The sequence below is a fragment of the Denticeps clupeoides genome, chromosome 2, assembly GCF_900700375.1.
Source record: "Denticeps clupeoides chromosome 2, fDenClu1.1, whole genome shotgun sequence".
Taxonomy (NCBI): domain Eukaryota; kingdom Metazoa; phylum Chordata; class Actinopteri; order Clupeiformes; family Denticipitidae; genus Denticeps; species Denticeps clupeoides.
Genome location: NC_041708.1, coordinates 19,890,572 through 19,905,638, shown reverse-complemented (window position 1 = coordinate 19,905,638; position 15,067 = coordinate 19,890,572). Strand labels below are relative to the sequence as shown.

At 44.9% G+C, this 15,067-nt stretch overlaps 2 protein-coding genes across 2 annotated transcripts; both read left to right on the top strand.

Annotated features, from left to right (window-relative positions):
• The first annotated feature begins 666 nt into the window (after positions 1–666).
• Positions 667–7,751, top strand: pou2af2 (POU class 2 homeobox associating factor 2). Its single transcript, XM_028970808.1, has 5 exons — positions 667–810; positions 2,004–2,104; positions 5,506–5,542; positions 5,640–5,923; positions 6,311–7,751. Exons 1-5 carry the CDS (start codon positions 801–803, stop codon positions 6,689–6,691), a joined length of 813 nt encoding a protein of 270 aa, XP_028826641.1. The 5' UTR covers positions 667–800; the 3' UTR covers positions 6,692–7,751.
• A 1,020-nt stretch (positions 7,752–8,771) lies between these two features.
• linc.pou2af1 (lnc RNA pou2af1) lies at positions 8,772–11,500 on the top strand. The gene is made up of 6 exons (XM_028961693.1): positions 8,772–8,778; positions 9,198–9,359; positions 10,126–10,223; positions 10,350–10,401; positions 10,570–10,784; positions 10,953–11,500. Exons 1-6 carry the CDS (start codon positions 8,772–8,774, stop codon positions 11,286–11,288), a joined length of 870 nt encoding a protein of 289 aa, XP_028817526.1. The 3' UTR covers positions 11,289–11,500.
• Positions 11,501–15,067: the final 3,567 nt, after the last annotated feature.

Here is a 15,067-nt window from a genome sequence, read left to right as displayed (position 1 = left end):
TGGGGTTTGAACCTGTGACTTTGTGGTCTTATGGTTTCACCATAGCCAAGAACTGAAAGCCATGAATAAATGATTATCTCTAAATCCATAGATGCCATGTCAGATTTTTCAACCAGTATTCTGTCCTATGCAGTTATGCTCAATTTGGGTGATCAAATCACTGAGACCTAATCTCAATGCAAGATATGAACAGGACCTTTGATTCCTGTAATTCAACAAAATATATTCAGAACCCTGCTACATTCAGATCCCCAGAGTCATGTGCTTTCAGTTCATCTTTGGCTTCTAATTAAAGCAAAAGTGACAGAAGTGCTGTAGTTTCAATGGTGTCTCATTGTCTGGCCATGCGGATTAAAAAATGTATCATATTCGTATCAAAAGAGAAATAGCACCATAACACAATCAACCAATAACTGACAGACGACTAGATCTGTAGTCCAATCAGCAGCAACAGCAGGAAGTATTACTCTTCTGATCATTAACGAAGGGACAAGTCAACATGAGCTCATGCTAGGCTCCTGCTATGGAGAAGGCTGTCCATATTATTCCCTAATCTAGATGATGCAAATACTCCAAAAACGTCTAACCTTGTATTTGCATTTAAACAAATGTACAGGTCACTTCAGAAGAAGCCCTCCCATTCCAGCTAAAATGGTAAATGTCCTTTAGTGGGGGAGCTTTTTCCGACAAAGGGAGCATGAGCCACCATCATATTGGATTTTGTATTGTTTTATGTTCTCAGTTGGAATAGAAAACTAACAACCACTGTTCCTCACAAGACCACCTGATTCGTCAAGGTCATGGAAACTGGTAGGACAAAATATACATGCAGCATAACACAGCACCGAATGAATGTCTGAAATTTAAATGCATGAGGCCTCATAGCTGCGTTGTTTGTTTGCTGAAGGGTGTATTCGGGGGAGTAGACTGCACTTGGTATGCATTCGATTCCCACTCAACAGTTTGAATTTAAAAAATCTGTGCCGTATGTGCTGAATTGCTCAGTTTAAACTGGCCAATTTGCATTGACCAAAACGAAAGAACATTTACATGCAATTTACAAGTGAAGGCACTGACAAATAATGTAGCTGATCATAAAACTGTAAAATGATGCAAATAAAAATAAGTTTGTGGTATTGGAAAAGAATTCTGTTCATCTCTCAGTCATGGCCAAGCTAGGACAGGAATGAAGATCCAGACGACTTGGTGATGCCAACCAATGTAATTCCTATTCAGACAGCAGCTCTTCATGCAACAAATAAAAACTTTTAAATGTCTAAAATACAAGCACAATGTTCTGAGCATAGAATTCCATATATTTTAATTTAATGGAATTATGTGCATGATAATCTGTCATTACATGTAGTAATGTTAGCTATTCTATTAGTCCTGTGCTATTTTAGTGCTGGCTGGAACGGTAGACCACTCACTTGCTGTATGTAGACATCTGGCAGGCGGCAGGTACCATGGAACCTTATCCTGGTCCTGATATATGTAGACAGCTCTGGGAAAAGTTAGCAAATTTTGGATCACAGCTTTTCTGTTTCTTTGGCAGCCATTCCATGTACATTAACAGTTTTTTTAAATTGTATTGCATTTGCGCTTTTATTTCTGTTTTGGAAAAAAGTTTGATTCCAACATGATAATTTTATGACAAACACATTGCATGATACATGCATTAAATTGTAACATAATAACTGAAGTTACTGTTGTATGCTATTCCTGCTAGTTTAGTTTCTTAGTTATCCCTCCATGCTTTAAAGTGTGAAATGGCTGGAAAGGGAATGATGATTTGGTGTATGAACAATGATAATTAACAGACATATCAGATTAAATTAATAAATCAAATCACAAGAGGTCTTTCTTTATTTGTGTTAAACACAGTATTTTTGAAAAACTGTTTTCTTGAATATGACATTTTAAAGGCTTTTAGTCCTGTACAAAATAAGAAATGAAGGGTCTTTGTAGTTTATTGAACCTCACTCTTTATCCTTCCTAAACAGACATATCCAAACGAGTGTATCAGGGAGTGAGAGTAAAACACACAGTGAAAGACTTGTTGGCAGAGAAACGCTCACGACAGACAAATGGACCCCGATACAGTGTAAGTTGGCTCATTAAGCCTCGTGGTCATTTTGCACAATGCTCTATTTAGCTCCTTTAATTTCTTTGTGCCTTTCATTGCTCTGTCCATTCTCTCTGTTTCTTTCTCATGAGCACACGTTGAAAGTCAGTTTGGCCATTATATGGTGCCATCATTCCACCTTTCACCATGTTTGCTCTGTGGTTTATCTTTTCATGGCACTAATTCACATCCCATGGGCTGCACTGCAGGCCTGTACAGTGCTGGGCTTTTCTCTGCTTGTTCAGCTCGCCTGTAAATACCAACACACAGAGGACACAGATCTCCTCTGGGTTCAGGAGACCACAGGCAACAATGCTGGCTGCTGATAACCGCCGGGAGGCCTCTGAGACGAGGCCATCTCTCTCGCTGGCTGCACGGCTATGCAAAACCAGCCTCACGCACACCTGGCAACCTCTATTGTTCTGCCTGCTGATGACAGACAAGGCTGCGCATTGTTGTCCCCGCCATGCCAGATGCAGCCTGCAGAGCTTACATACCCAAAGAGGTGAAGCTTTTCAGCCATTAGACCACCAAGCAGCATCCTCCAATTCACCTCACTCTTACACAACCCCACCTCTCCTCCACGCTCCAGCCCGTCAGCCCCACATTCACCCATTTTCCCATATACAGGGGCGTGATTGATGTGTGGTGCAGAGGAGCCTGGGTAGGATTATAAGGTATTAATATTATGAAAAGGTTAAAAGGTTTGAAAGCCAAGCAGGTCCAAACTTGTACCAAAATAGTGAGAGCTAATAGCTTTTTCACAAACTATGTGTGTGTGTGTAATAAATTTTAAATAACTTAAATAGACAACACATTTTTAATGGATGGGTGTGAGTGCAAGCTGAACTTTAAACAGGCTGCTGTAGACGTACAAGATTTTAATGTTTCCAATATGTTGACTTGTCCTGAGTCCGCCTTACTTTTTGCTCTTTTGTAAGTTACCTTGGTTGAAAGTGTGTACCACCTGAGTAAGTGTAAATGTTGGGTTACAAGCACTTGACCTTTGAAAGTCCAACTGTCCTAAATATAACTAATTTGTCTCAAAATGTTGAAATTTGAACCAACAAATGACCCGCCAAAGCATTCTCTTCTTGTGTTATATCCCACACAGTGGAAAAGTAACATTGTTATGGTCATTGCTGTATATGACCTTAGGAGAAGCCATAGAGAGTAAAAGGGCTAAAACCACGTCCACAGTTGCATTTACCTGTTGCAGTTCTTCTGTTTGCTCTGCTTTATCCAGGAAAGAAAAGCCCTCGACAGACAGGCAAACTCTGTCTGTATTTATTTTTTTCAAGACCAGACATGGAGCAGGGACAATGACCACTAGATTTGTACTGTGTCAGCTGAACAAAACCAGTCCTACATAAGCTACAGTAAGGATAAACTAAAGACATGTACATGCAGTCAAGGGCCAAAGAACCCCGAAACAAAGGAATCTGAAATACAAATGTCTGCAGTTCATAAGGTCACACCCACATTCTCCAAATTCATGTTCAGTGGAGGACAGCACTGGGGTTAAATTTATATGTGTTTGTCTGTGTGTTAAACATATGATTCATTTATTTCCTATTTGACTCGGATCTGAATCTTCATTCAGATGAGGAATCAGTGTGAATCAAATGGTGACAAAACTGGGAACAGAAGTTAAAAATCACCCTGTAACCTCAACCAACACACTCACACTAATACATCAGTTTGGTACTGTTTATAATATAACAAGGACATGGATAATCATGTAATGATTTAATTATTCTGAATAATTATTTTAACAGCAATAAGGTTACAGCTGACCAGGTTATCAGGTTAAAGAAAAAAGTCGGTGTATCAATAAATGGCGAAATCATCACCATTCAACCACTGCCAGTTGTAAAGTAACAAAGTAAATTTAATTTGTTACTGTATTTGATTAAGTAACATTTTTGCATAACTCTACTCTAATAAAGTATTTCTATTTTTGGAGAGTCAGTTTATACACAGACATACATATGCACTGTTTAATCACTTCACTTTCAGTTTCACTTAATGTTTTTATATATATTTAAATTAAATTAATTAATTTAAGTAATTTGTTCTCATATTCTCAGCCACTTGATACGATCTCATGGTTTGCCTGATGTTATAATATGATTATATTTTGAAAGACATCACTGTCAGAGTAATTCATCACAAGATATAAAAATATTGGAAAATATTGGTGTGTTTAGAGTGACCTCAGAGTCTTTTCACTTAAAATGAGTTGTAATCAGAGTACTATTATTTGAATACTTTAGGAAAGCAAATATTTTTGTACTATACTACTTTCCTGTAGTTATTGACTATTTACAGGCACAATTTTTTAACATGGTTCACCTGATCTTTTCATTTTAATCAAAGGCAGAGAGGCATCTGACAGAAAACAACTGTAGCTTTGTGTATAAGTGCCTGTGTCGTACTTTCTGAGCTCGGACCTCATCCAGCAGCATTTCCCCTTTATCCTGCTCATCCCCCTCTCAGCTCCTCCTGGATTGAACAGCCTGTTTTCTATATTCCAGTGGCCCAAATACTTTTTACACAAGGAACTCTTGGCCTTCGCAAATCATATTCAAATACCAGCCTCAACATTTGTTTACCTCCTAGCCCGTCCAGCCCTGATATCTACTCGTTCATGTTTGCAATATGCAAACGTTGAGGAGCCGGCTCTGTCTATGGGATCGTCTTTGACCCTGTCCTTTAACCCTCCTCACAACACTGACACCTACATATCCTTCCAGCTTCCTCTTCACCCAAAAACATCAGCATTGTGTACCAAGGGGGGGCGTTATATCACCAGAAACTTGGGTGTCCACTAGGCCTGTCCACAGAACTTATGTTAGAGAGGAAACAGCCGTTGCATAGATGAACCCGGAAACATTTGCAGCTATCTCTTATCATGGCCTCACTATTTCATTAAGTCTCAAAAATCCTTTTATGACTCATTCTGTCAATAGGTTTTTTTGTCAATAAGTTATTTAATCATTTTTATTTAAGATTTTTTGTGAAACTGCAGCTAGTTAGCTAGCTGTTAAGCCAACTCAAAGAAATTAAAAGTAAATTTTCCACTATGTGTTGATACAAAACATTTCTACTGAGATGGCTGAGGTACTGCCATCTTTGTCGAAAATGTCCGCAGTTCTTCTGGCTTGCTTTCTGACTGGACGATTGAAGGATTTGCTGAGGCTTACTGGTTAGCATGCCTGTGCTGCACAATGCATTCGTTTCTTCCCGTAACTAAGCTGTTGCTTTTCTAGATTCCTCTGGACTAAGATTTTAGTCCATGTGTTATCATGTGTAGACATCTGTATCAACATGGGGATTGTGTTAATTGACTGAAAGTCCAAACCTTTCTGTTGTGTTAGGTGACAACCTCTCAGTCATCGTTTGTGCCAATGCAAGGTAAAGCAAACTCTTAGTTTACCTAATCCAAAATTCACCAAGCACTAATTAAAATCTCACAATTCACAACTGAATGGGATCTTCTTTGTAATTTCAGGTTACTACAGCATGAGAAGGTCCTTCAACTCAGATATGGATTTCTGCCTCTCTGGCAAACAGTTCTGCCCAGATGTCTACTCATCTCCCATCGCTGGGAAGACCCTGACCTCCGACTCCACCTCCATGCCCACCTACTCCTCCTTCATAGACAGCTACTACCCCGAGTCTTTTGGGGACTACCGCAGCCCCTCGTTCACGAGTGGGGGAAGTTCCATATTCTCGCCCCCCACGCTGTCTTCTCTCCTGCCCCCATTTTCAGGAGAGTCCTCGCATGTTCTTCTGGTGAGTGTCCTATACCTGCAGAACCATCAGCCTCTTCATCTGGGGTGTCAGATCCCTTTCAGTGTCAGTGTCACTCGTAACTGAAGGGTTGCGGGATCCCGAACCGCCAGGGTACCACCGAGGTGCCCACACACTGCTCCCCGGGTGCCTTTCATGGCTGCCCACTGCTTACTAAGGGTGATGGTTAAATGCAGAGGACACATTTCGCTGTGTCACCATGCGTGCTGTGTATCATATTTTCCTGTTACATTTACGCCTTGAAGTAAAAGCAGGTAAAACATCCAAGTGTGTTCTCATTTTCAGTGCTAATAAGAAAGGTAGAGAAAAATGAGAAAAATTCAATTAGCAAGTTGTTAACAGAGTTAACAGTTATTTCTCCTCCCATAGAGGGACACATGGGACCCAGTCGGGGTCGAAACTGTGACACAAGCGGACGGCCTGTGTGCTGAAGGCCTCATGCCCACCCATGTTCCGTCTTGCCTCAGCAGCTCTGAAGCGGGTGGGGCGTCACCATGTCGGTCCCCACAACGCGGGGGTGGGCTGCCCATCCAGCCTTACTCCCTCCACCCCTTGGATGAGGTCCCATACCCCACATCCTACCTGCAACAGCCTGGCTTTTGCGGACCTTATGCGACCGCATCCAGTGACCTCACTGCTAAAGGGCCACCGCTGGCCCCTGATGAGCCAACTGAGAGTGACGGCAGTGCCTGGGGGAAATTGGATGTGAGTAATGGCTGGCCGGCCTATGAAGGTCGGAGGGTCTTGTGACGAGCGGGAAAGTGGGGAAAAGTTCCCTCGAGGACAATTTCCTCCCAGATCCTTCAGTAAACCTAAAACATGTTTCCAACTGATTAAACAACGGGCGTCAGAATTTGCCAAGTTAGCAATACTTAAGACTGTTGAATGCTACATATTGGCAATTATGACAAGCTCACATATACAATGATGCCTCAAGATGGCCACGTCATGTGAATGTTGAGTCCATCTTTCAAATATTGTCTACATGTGTTTCATTTATCATTTGAGTCTTCTAAAACCGACATAACCAAGGTCTAAATATGATGTGTAACAGAAACAATTAACATATATATAGTTATCATGAATAATCATTAATCATAACAACATTAACAACAATATGTTCTTATATCTGAAAACTCGCCGCTTCCTGATTGTGTTCTACAATGAGGACATTTTAAGCAGTTCAGGCTTTAAAGAGGATCTCTAATACTTTCATTTTAAAATATAAATACAGCTCATTTTATTTTATGATGTACATTTGATGTCATGTAGAGACGGGGTGTCGCATAGTTTACTGTACACCGAGACGGACCGGACACCAGGGGGCGATGTTGCGCGTTGGATGGACGCGCCGCGTCAGGGGGCTTCGGGGCACAAGTCGAGGAGGCAGAGTCCCCGGGGGTATTTCGGAGGAGGATTAAATAAATCATTGAAAAGAATAAACCCTGTCTGTCCAACACGCGGCGGGGTGAGGAACGTCCCAGGCCGCAGCAGTGACCCCCCCCCCCCCCCCCCCCCCCCCAGCCCGAGACTGAGATTAATAGATGACGCCACCTTCATCCGTGATGCGCATCAAATAAAACGATAATAATAGACACGGAGGCTCGGTGGAAGATGAATACGCCGACTAATTTTTATTGCTCACTGGGAACAAATCACCACATGTTGATAATTATTACATATATTAAATATATAAAGCTTTCATTAGAAATTGTTATTTTTTAGTTATAATTACGTACTAATAGTGTGATTTGCATTTATGTGATTCTGTAATTGTTTCTGAATAAATATCGGGTGGAATAAAGTCCAATTCAAGTCGCGTCTACGTCATTCTTTAGTACAGACTTATTTTTTCAAGTCCGTAATGATGAAAGTTGCTTTTAATGCATATTTAAAAAATGTATGCGTATCGTATTCCTCTGTGAGAAGTTTTAATCACTACGTCCCACATCCGGATGGGAAATGGGGTCACCCCCCCCCCGCCCCAAATCATACAATAACCGCATCATCCCATCGTGATCCACATCAGATCTAAAGGACGTGATGTCAGATGGAGGATGGATGCGCGAGGCAGGGTCGTGGCACCGTGATGTCGCGGCCTGTCCCTGGACCATCATGTCACTGCAATCTGACTCCTGGACCTGCTGCTGTCCGTACAGTGCGTGTGGTGGGGACGCGTGTGGCACAGAGTGTCGCCACCACATGGCCGTGATGACAAACATGGCTGCTGATGCCACGCCCACTTTGCAACACTTTCACCAAATGGCGTGAAAAGTGGCATTAAAAAGTGCCGCTTTGCGAAATGTGGGTCTGGCGGCCGACACGGGCCCGTGTCGGAACCGGCGGGTGGGCAGGGGAGCGGGGTTCGGACCCGGGATGAGGGGCGGGAGCGGAAGCCGGTCCTGCTGAGGGACTCCCAGCACCTTTATTAAAAGAGTGGCAAAATGTTCAAAATGATTCAATGTTTGGGGTCTGGGGGTGAAAGTGCGTCATATTCTATTGCAGAAAAGCATTTTGGAAGCCTTCAGATGTTGAAAAGGTTGAAAATATTGATCTTTTTACGAAGCCTTTGAATATTCAAATTGAAAGTATCGCGCAATCAAATGATTGTCAAATCGTGGACTTCTAGGGCTTTTAAATAGTCGGCATGGGGAGAGAAAATCTCAAAGTAATATGTTCCCAGCTATATTCCCATATTGTTGCACGCTCTGAGGCTGCTCTGGGAGAATTTTGTAAAGACTTTGTGCAAGTTTTATGAATAATTGGTTCTTGGCCATACAACAGAGCCAGATTGAGAGGCTGAAGAAGCCCACAGCAGCGATCTTCCAACATGTCTGGTGAGTAGCTCTTCATTTTCATCCATTCTCCCGCTTCTCCTTCTCGTGCAGCCTGAAATAGAGACAGAAATCGGACAAACGAAAAAAGAATTTAGAAATTAGAAAGATTTATTAGGTGGACTGGAGCATGGCACCGGGCGGAACGAGGTCCGACAGGTCGCTTTAAAACGGAGCACGGTGGCGTTTTGGGAGGTTTTGGGAGATTTCTGGTGAAATGTATTTGTAAGGTCACGGAGGGACGATGAAGTTGTTTTTTTTTATTTTTTTTTATATCATTCGTGGAGACGATCGGGCGCAGCGGCTGCCGGCCGAGCCGCGCTTTCACGCGTTTTGCGCTCGGGGGACGCGGGGGAACCCGGACTCATTTAAATAACTTCTTCCACATTACGATGAGATCTTTACGTATGAATATTTATCAGAATGTCTCCCGGACCGCGGGAATGGCACCCGACCAACAACACCCCTAAATCTCCCCGCTGTCTTCACGGGCGCAGCCGTTGAGTGGCGTTGTTTCGAATTAAAGCCTTTGGTGGATTTTTTTTTTTTTAAACGCGGAACTTCCAAGGCGAACATCTGTCTCTGTATGCAGATGTTTCTACTTTACGCGCGATTCTCCGCGCTCGCCTTACTTTCCTTATGTAACTCGGATCATTATTATTAAATATCATATTTTCGGAACTTTCGGAACCCCGCGCGCGTCATCATTTCTCGGTTAAGCACGTCTCGCCACTTTTACTTTTAGAACGTGTGAAATGTATATAAGTGTACATTTGATTTCTTACCCACGCTCGTTGGTAGGAAGAAGCGGCGCGCCCTTTGTTCCACGTTCCCTCCTCCGTTCCATCTCCGGGTTCTACCAGGAAGCGCCGCGGCGTTCCTGCGCCGATCGCCTTTCTCGTGTTTCCCGGATCGATTCGCGACAAATCGGCGTCACATCGGCCGCGTAACTCGCCCGACGCCGCTCCTCCGGCGACCCGCGGCTGGAACCCGCGACCCGCGGCTGGAAGCCGGCTTTTGTCCTGCAGCCGCCCGGAGAGCCGGCGGTCTGATTTTAATTACAAATGAACCCGGAACGAACCCGAGCCGCTCCGCTCACCAACTTCTGGCCTTTTTATCCAAGCCGATGGTTCACCAGAGAAAGAAAAACACCCGTAACAGCAGAGCTCTGGGACGGATCCCGGTTTATTCGTTTCATTCAGAAGAATAGTGGAGTTTATTGGAACAAACGTGTGGGGATGAGTGGGGTACGGTGTGGTGTGATTGTTGCGGAACTGTGTGTGTGTGTGTGTGGGGGGGGGGGGGTCTCCCCACGCTGCAGCCACGTGTTCTAACCCGCGTTCTCCACAGATAAGCCCAAGGTGTACCAGGGGGTGCGGGTGAAGACCACCGTGAAGGAGCTGCTGCAGAAGCGGAGAGCTCTCCAGGACGCCATCAGGAGCGCGGCGGTGAGAGCTGTTCTCAGATCAGCTGGCGGCGGAGTGGGCGGGGCTTTTACACAGACCCCGTCACGCGCACGAACCGCAGTCGAACTAATTAAGTCATAAATGTACAAATTTCCTCTCTGTTTTCAGAAATCGCAAAACCTGCCGACTCCGGACGTTTCCCTCACCACGCCGCTACCCGGTAGGTCCGAGAGTCGCCAAAACCGCTTCAGTAACGACTGGAGAGTGTGTCTGTATTTTAAAAAGTCAGGCACTTCCAGAAGATTTCAGCAATTTCCTCGCCGTTTTTATAAAGCCGCTTTCCGGCGCGGTGACGTCACTGACGTGCCCCCCCCCTCTCTCCCCGCAGCGCATCACTTCCCCGCCGCCGCGCCCACGCACGACTGCGGCTTCCAGCCTCGGACCCTGCCCGACTGCGCCTACTACGACGACCACCACCACCACCACCACCAGCACCAGCAGCAGCAGCAGCTCTTCGCCATGATGCCCGCCGAGCAGCAGCGCTGGGCACCGGAGTACCAGGACGCCGCGCCCGACTACTACAGCGGCGGCGGCTGTCACGTGGTACGCCCGTCTTACCCCTGCCTGCTTGTTTGAAGGGGGGGGGGGGCTTTTCAGTGTTTGAGGGGTGTCGGATGAAGGCGACTGTGAATCCCATCCACAAAGCTGGGACTGTAGTGGGCATCACGGCTGCGTGGGGGTAACCTTTCCGCTCTCTGCTCACTTCTCCAGGCGCCCGGCTCCCCGACGGACTCCCTGAACCTGCCAAGTCCGGCGGACTGCAGCAGCTACTCGCCGCCGCAGTCCTACTCTTCATCCTCCTCCTCCTCCTGCTACAGCTCGCCCTCTCGCATGGACAGCGGCTGCGGCCTCCTGCCCGACACGCACCACGGCCAGTTCTGCACCTTCCAGGACTCTCCCTGCCTGCTGCCCTGGAGCGGCATCCAGGAGCCCCCCCCGTCGTTCGAGGTCCCCCCTTACAGCAACACGGACTGCTGGTTCTCCTCGTCCCTGGAGAGCAGCTTCTTCAGGAGGGACCCGGGCGGCTCCGAGATCTGCTACTTATAAATCCCCCTTCCTGCACAAACCTGTAGCTACATGTTGTTTTACATTTCAGGGCTGATGGGGGATCACGAGCGATTCCGACGATCCCATGCTGTAGATATTCGTTTCAGATGCTTCTCATCATCCAGGACTTTATAAGAGTTATGAACAAAGCTGGATGCATATTTTTTTAAACACATTTTTTCCCCCTCAATAAAATATATTTTTCTAAATGATTCATGTGTGTTTCTGTTTGCTCAACAAAATAAAGGGAACACTTAAATAACACCACGTAACTCCAACTGTCCAACACTGTCAACACTGACTGACAATCAACTTCACATGCTGTTGAGCAAATGGAATAGAAATCGGGTGGAAATTAAAGGCAATTAGCAAGACGTCCCCAATAAAAGTCTGGTTCTGCCGGTGGTGACCACAGACCACTTCTCAGTTCCTCTGCTTCCTGACTGATGTTTTGGTCACTTTTGAGGGCACAACGTCCACACGTGGGGGTCGTGCTTACAGCTCCACACCGTGCAGCACGTTTCGCCAGACAGCAGCCAGATTGGCAAATTCGCCACTGGTGCCCTGTGCTCTTTACAGATGAAAGCAGGTTCATTCTGAGCACATCTGTCACATGTGGAGAAGGTGGAGAACGTTCTGCTGCCTGCAACATCCTCCAGCATGACTGGTTTGGCAGAAGGTCAGAAATGGTGTGGGGGGTAATACAGCCCTCCACATGCTTGCCAGAGGTCACTGACTGCTATTAGGTAGTCCAAGATGAGACCATGTGCTGGTGCGGTTGGCCCTGGGTTCTTCCTAATGCAAGACAGTGCTAGACCTCATGTAGCTGGAGTGTGTCAGCAGTCCCTGCGAGTCGAAGGCGTTGATGCTACAGACCGGCCCGCCCGTTCCCCAGACCTGAATCCAATTGAGCACGTCTGGGACATCATGTCTCGCTCCATCCACGAATGCAACGTTGCACCACAGAATGTCGAGGTCTGGGAGGAGATCCCGCAGGAGACCATCCACAGGAGCTTGTCCAGGCGTTGTAGGGAGGTCATGCATGCATGTGGAGGCCACACACACACTACTGAGCCTCATTTTGACTTGTTTTAAGGACATTACATCAAAGATGTGTCAGCCTGTAGTGTTTTTTGACTCCGAATCCAGATCTGCATGGGATGATTCATTTGATTTCCCGCTTACTACCATCGTGTCCCTGAGCAAGACACTTAACCCTAAGTTGCTCCGGGGGGGGACAATACTGATTGTAAGTCGCTCTGGATAAGGGCGTCTGATAAATGCCATACATGTAATGTAAAATGTAAATGATTTCCATAGATAATTGTTGTTTGATTTTGTTGTCAGCACCTTCAACTATGTAAAAAAACAAAGTATTTAATAAGAATATTTTATTCATTCAGATCTAGGATGTCTTTTTTGTGTTCCTTTTCTTTTTCTTTGAGCAGTGCATGTGTGTGCTTGTATGTAAAATGTTTTTTTCATACAATCCCTGCAATAAAGCAAAAAAAAAGAGACAGTGTCTGGTGTACCAGAATTATTTCCAGTTGAGATTTATTTTCATATACTTTAACCTATTGACGTAATATCTGCTTCTCATTCACAATTATTCATTTGTAAAAATGCAATTTGTAGCCTAAACAATGAAGGAACATCGACCACTGTAAACTCCCATAATCCTGTGTCTTAATTATGAAATGTGAGAGTCACACGTTCCAGGATAACCAGGGGATCTAATTTCATGGGAATCATAAACTTGGAGTATGACCCTGGGAAGCGTGATGTGGCCAGACGAGGTCCAATTTCCACCTTAAAAAAAACTGTCTGCTAACAATAGACAGTATAATAATGTGACACGGCGGTCACAGGTGAACGAGGCTGTGATTTCGGCAGATGCCACCGCACAGGGCGAGAGCTGACACTTGGCAGGACTGTATTTTTGAAAAGTGTCCTCGCCTGTAAACCCTCCAGCCACGTAGCCCCGGCGTCTTGGCACCTGCCTCTCCATTCACTGCCCTGTGTCAACAGAGCAATCGGGTTGAGTCGCACATGAACTCTGCCACTCTGATAAGAGGGCGTGACTGCCGCTCACATGCTGGAGCTGAGTGGAATTCCCCCTGAAGAGGCAGGTGGGGGAAATCCACATCCCGATTTCTCCCGCTGACAGCTCCCTCCCTGCAGCTGATAAAAGCTCCTATCTGCAGGTTGGAATCATATTTACTCCCTACAGATAAAGATTCACTTTTCGTCAGAAAAAGTGGCCCTTCTCACAAAAAACGTTCTAAGGAATCAGGTAACGGTGCTTTTACTGGCCTGGGAACAGCATGTGACTGGGAACTCTACCGGTTGTCATTTCTACCAGCTTCAAGTTTTTTCAGTTTTGTGCTATTACCTTTACAATTTAAAGTACAGTCTAGTACCATGCTGTGTCTGAGAGATTATACAGTAAATTATTATACATTCATATTCAGTGTATATCTAGAGTAAATTGCTGACAATCTTCCTCTTTTCCCTTCACCACAATGCCAAGAGTCCTTATTGTCAAATGCCCTCCCCGTTTACCTGATGCGCATACCCAGTTTCCCGGGAAACAGTAAGTTGCTGCATCGCTTTCTCGTTCATTAAATTGCGTGAAAGGTTGAAGGGAGGCACATGGTATGCCACAGCAACATGACTTTTAATAAAAAGTGCAGCAATGGCAGAATCTGAGCTGAACTGTCCCCAAAAACCTTGGCCTGGGAGCAAATGGGGCGGAGCAGTCCATGGGAGATAACAGCGCGAGATCCTGATGGCAGGCCTGATTGAGGGTCCTGGCTGTTTCACTGGAGGCTAGAGGAGGCTGGAGACACTGCGACGTCTCCCCATAACCAATTTCATTTCTCACCTTTAAATGGTGGGAAGGCCATTTTATTGTCTGAAGCACAAAGTGGGGTCAGTGAAATATGAGCAGGTGCTTCTAAAAGTTGAAAAAACATCAACCCAGACATCATCTCTGTCACCTTTTTAAATTAGGTTATCATTACACATTTGCATATTTTAAAATAAGAGCAACTGTTAAACACATTATATTTGTTGTGCACGGGAAGTAATCTGATTAGGTTTGTTGTTGGTGTTCAGTAAAAAAAAAAGGCACTGGAACGTGCAGTTGTATTCTTCAAACTATATCTTCAAACTGTTGAGACCACGAGCCTGTGAAAACATGCAGGAAATATTAAAATGTTAGAAACGTTAGGATTTTATTTTGTGGTGCGAAAAAGACATTTTTTAAATATTGGTAGTTAACCAGATTTTGCGTATTAATTGGTGTTTAGGTGACACACATGCTCCTTTATGCAGCTCCCAAGCTTCTCGAACCTCTCATCTGAAATTCTCCAGTCATTCCAGTCGTCATACAAATCGTCCCAAAATTTGTGGTCATCTAAGGAAGCAGGTACCTGATGTGAGTACTTCACAGAGCGTCTCAGTCATGTTTTGGAGGTTTTACATGCCAGTAATAAATAAGTACAGTCAGTACACAATCCTCAAATGATGTCATGTGAAATTAATAAAAAAGAACACTGAACACTCGACAGAAATCGGTGTTTTTTTTTTAAAGAGTGCCACCAAGAGTCCCTGTGTATCAGTGCGGACGGCTGCAGTGCCATGTCCCTACTTCAGGAAGTCGTGTCTGCGCCATGCAAACTGGCTCCATGAGATGAAGGAAAAGAACTTGGCCTGTTCACCGAAAGATAAGATTTAATGCAAAAGTATTCTGAGACACACCCTGCAGTTTCACTGAC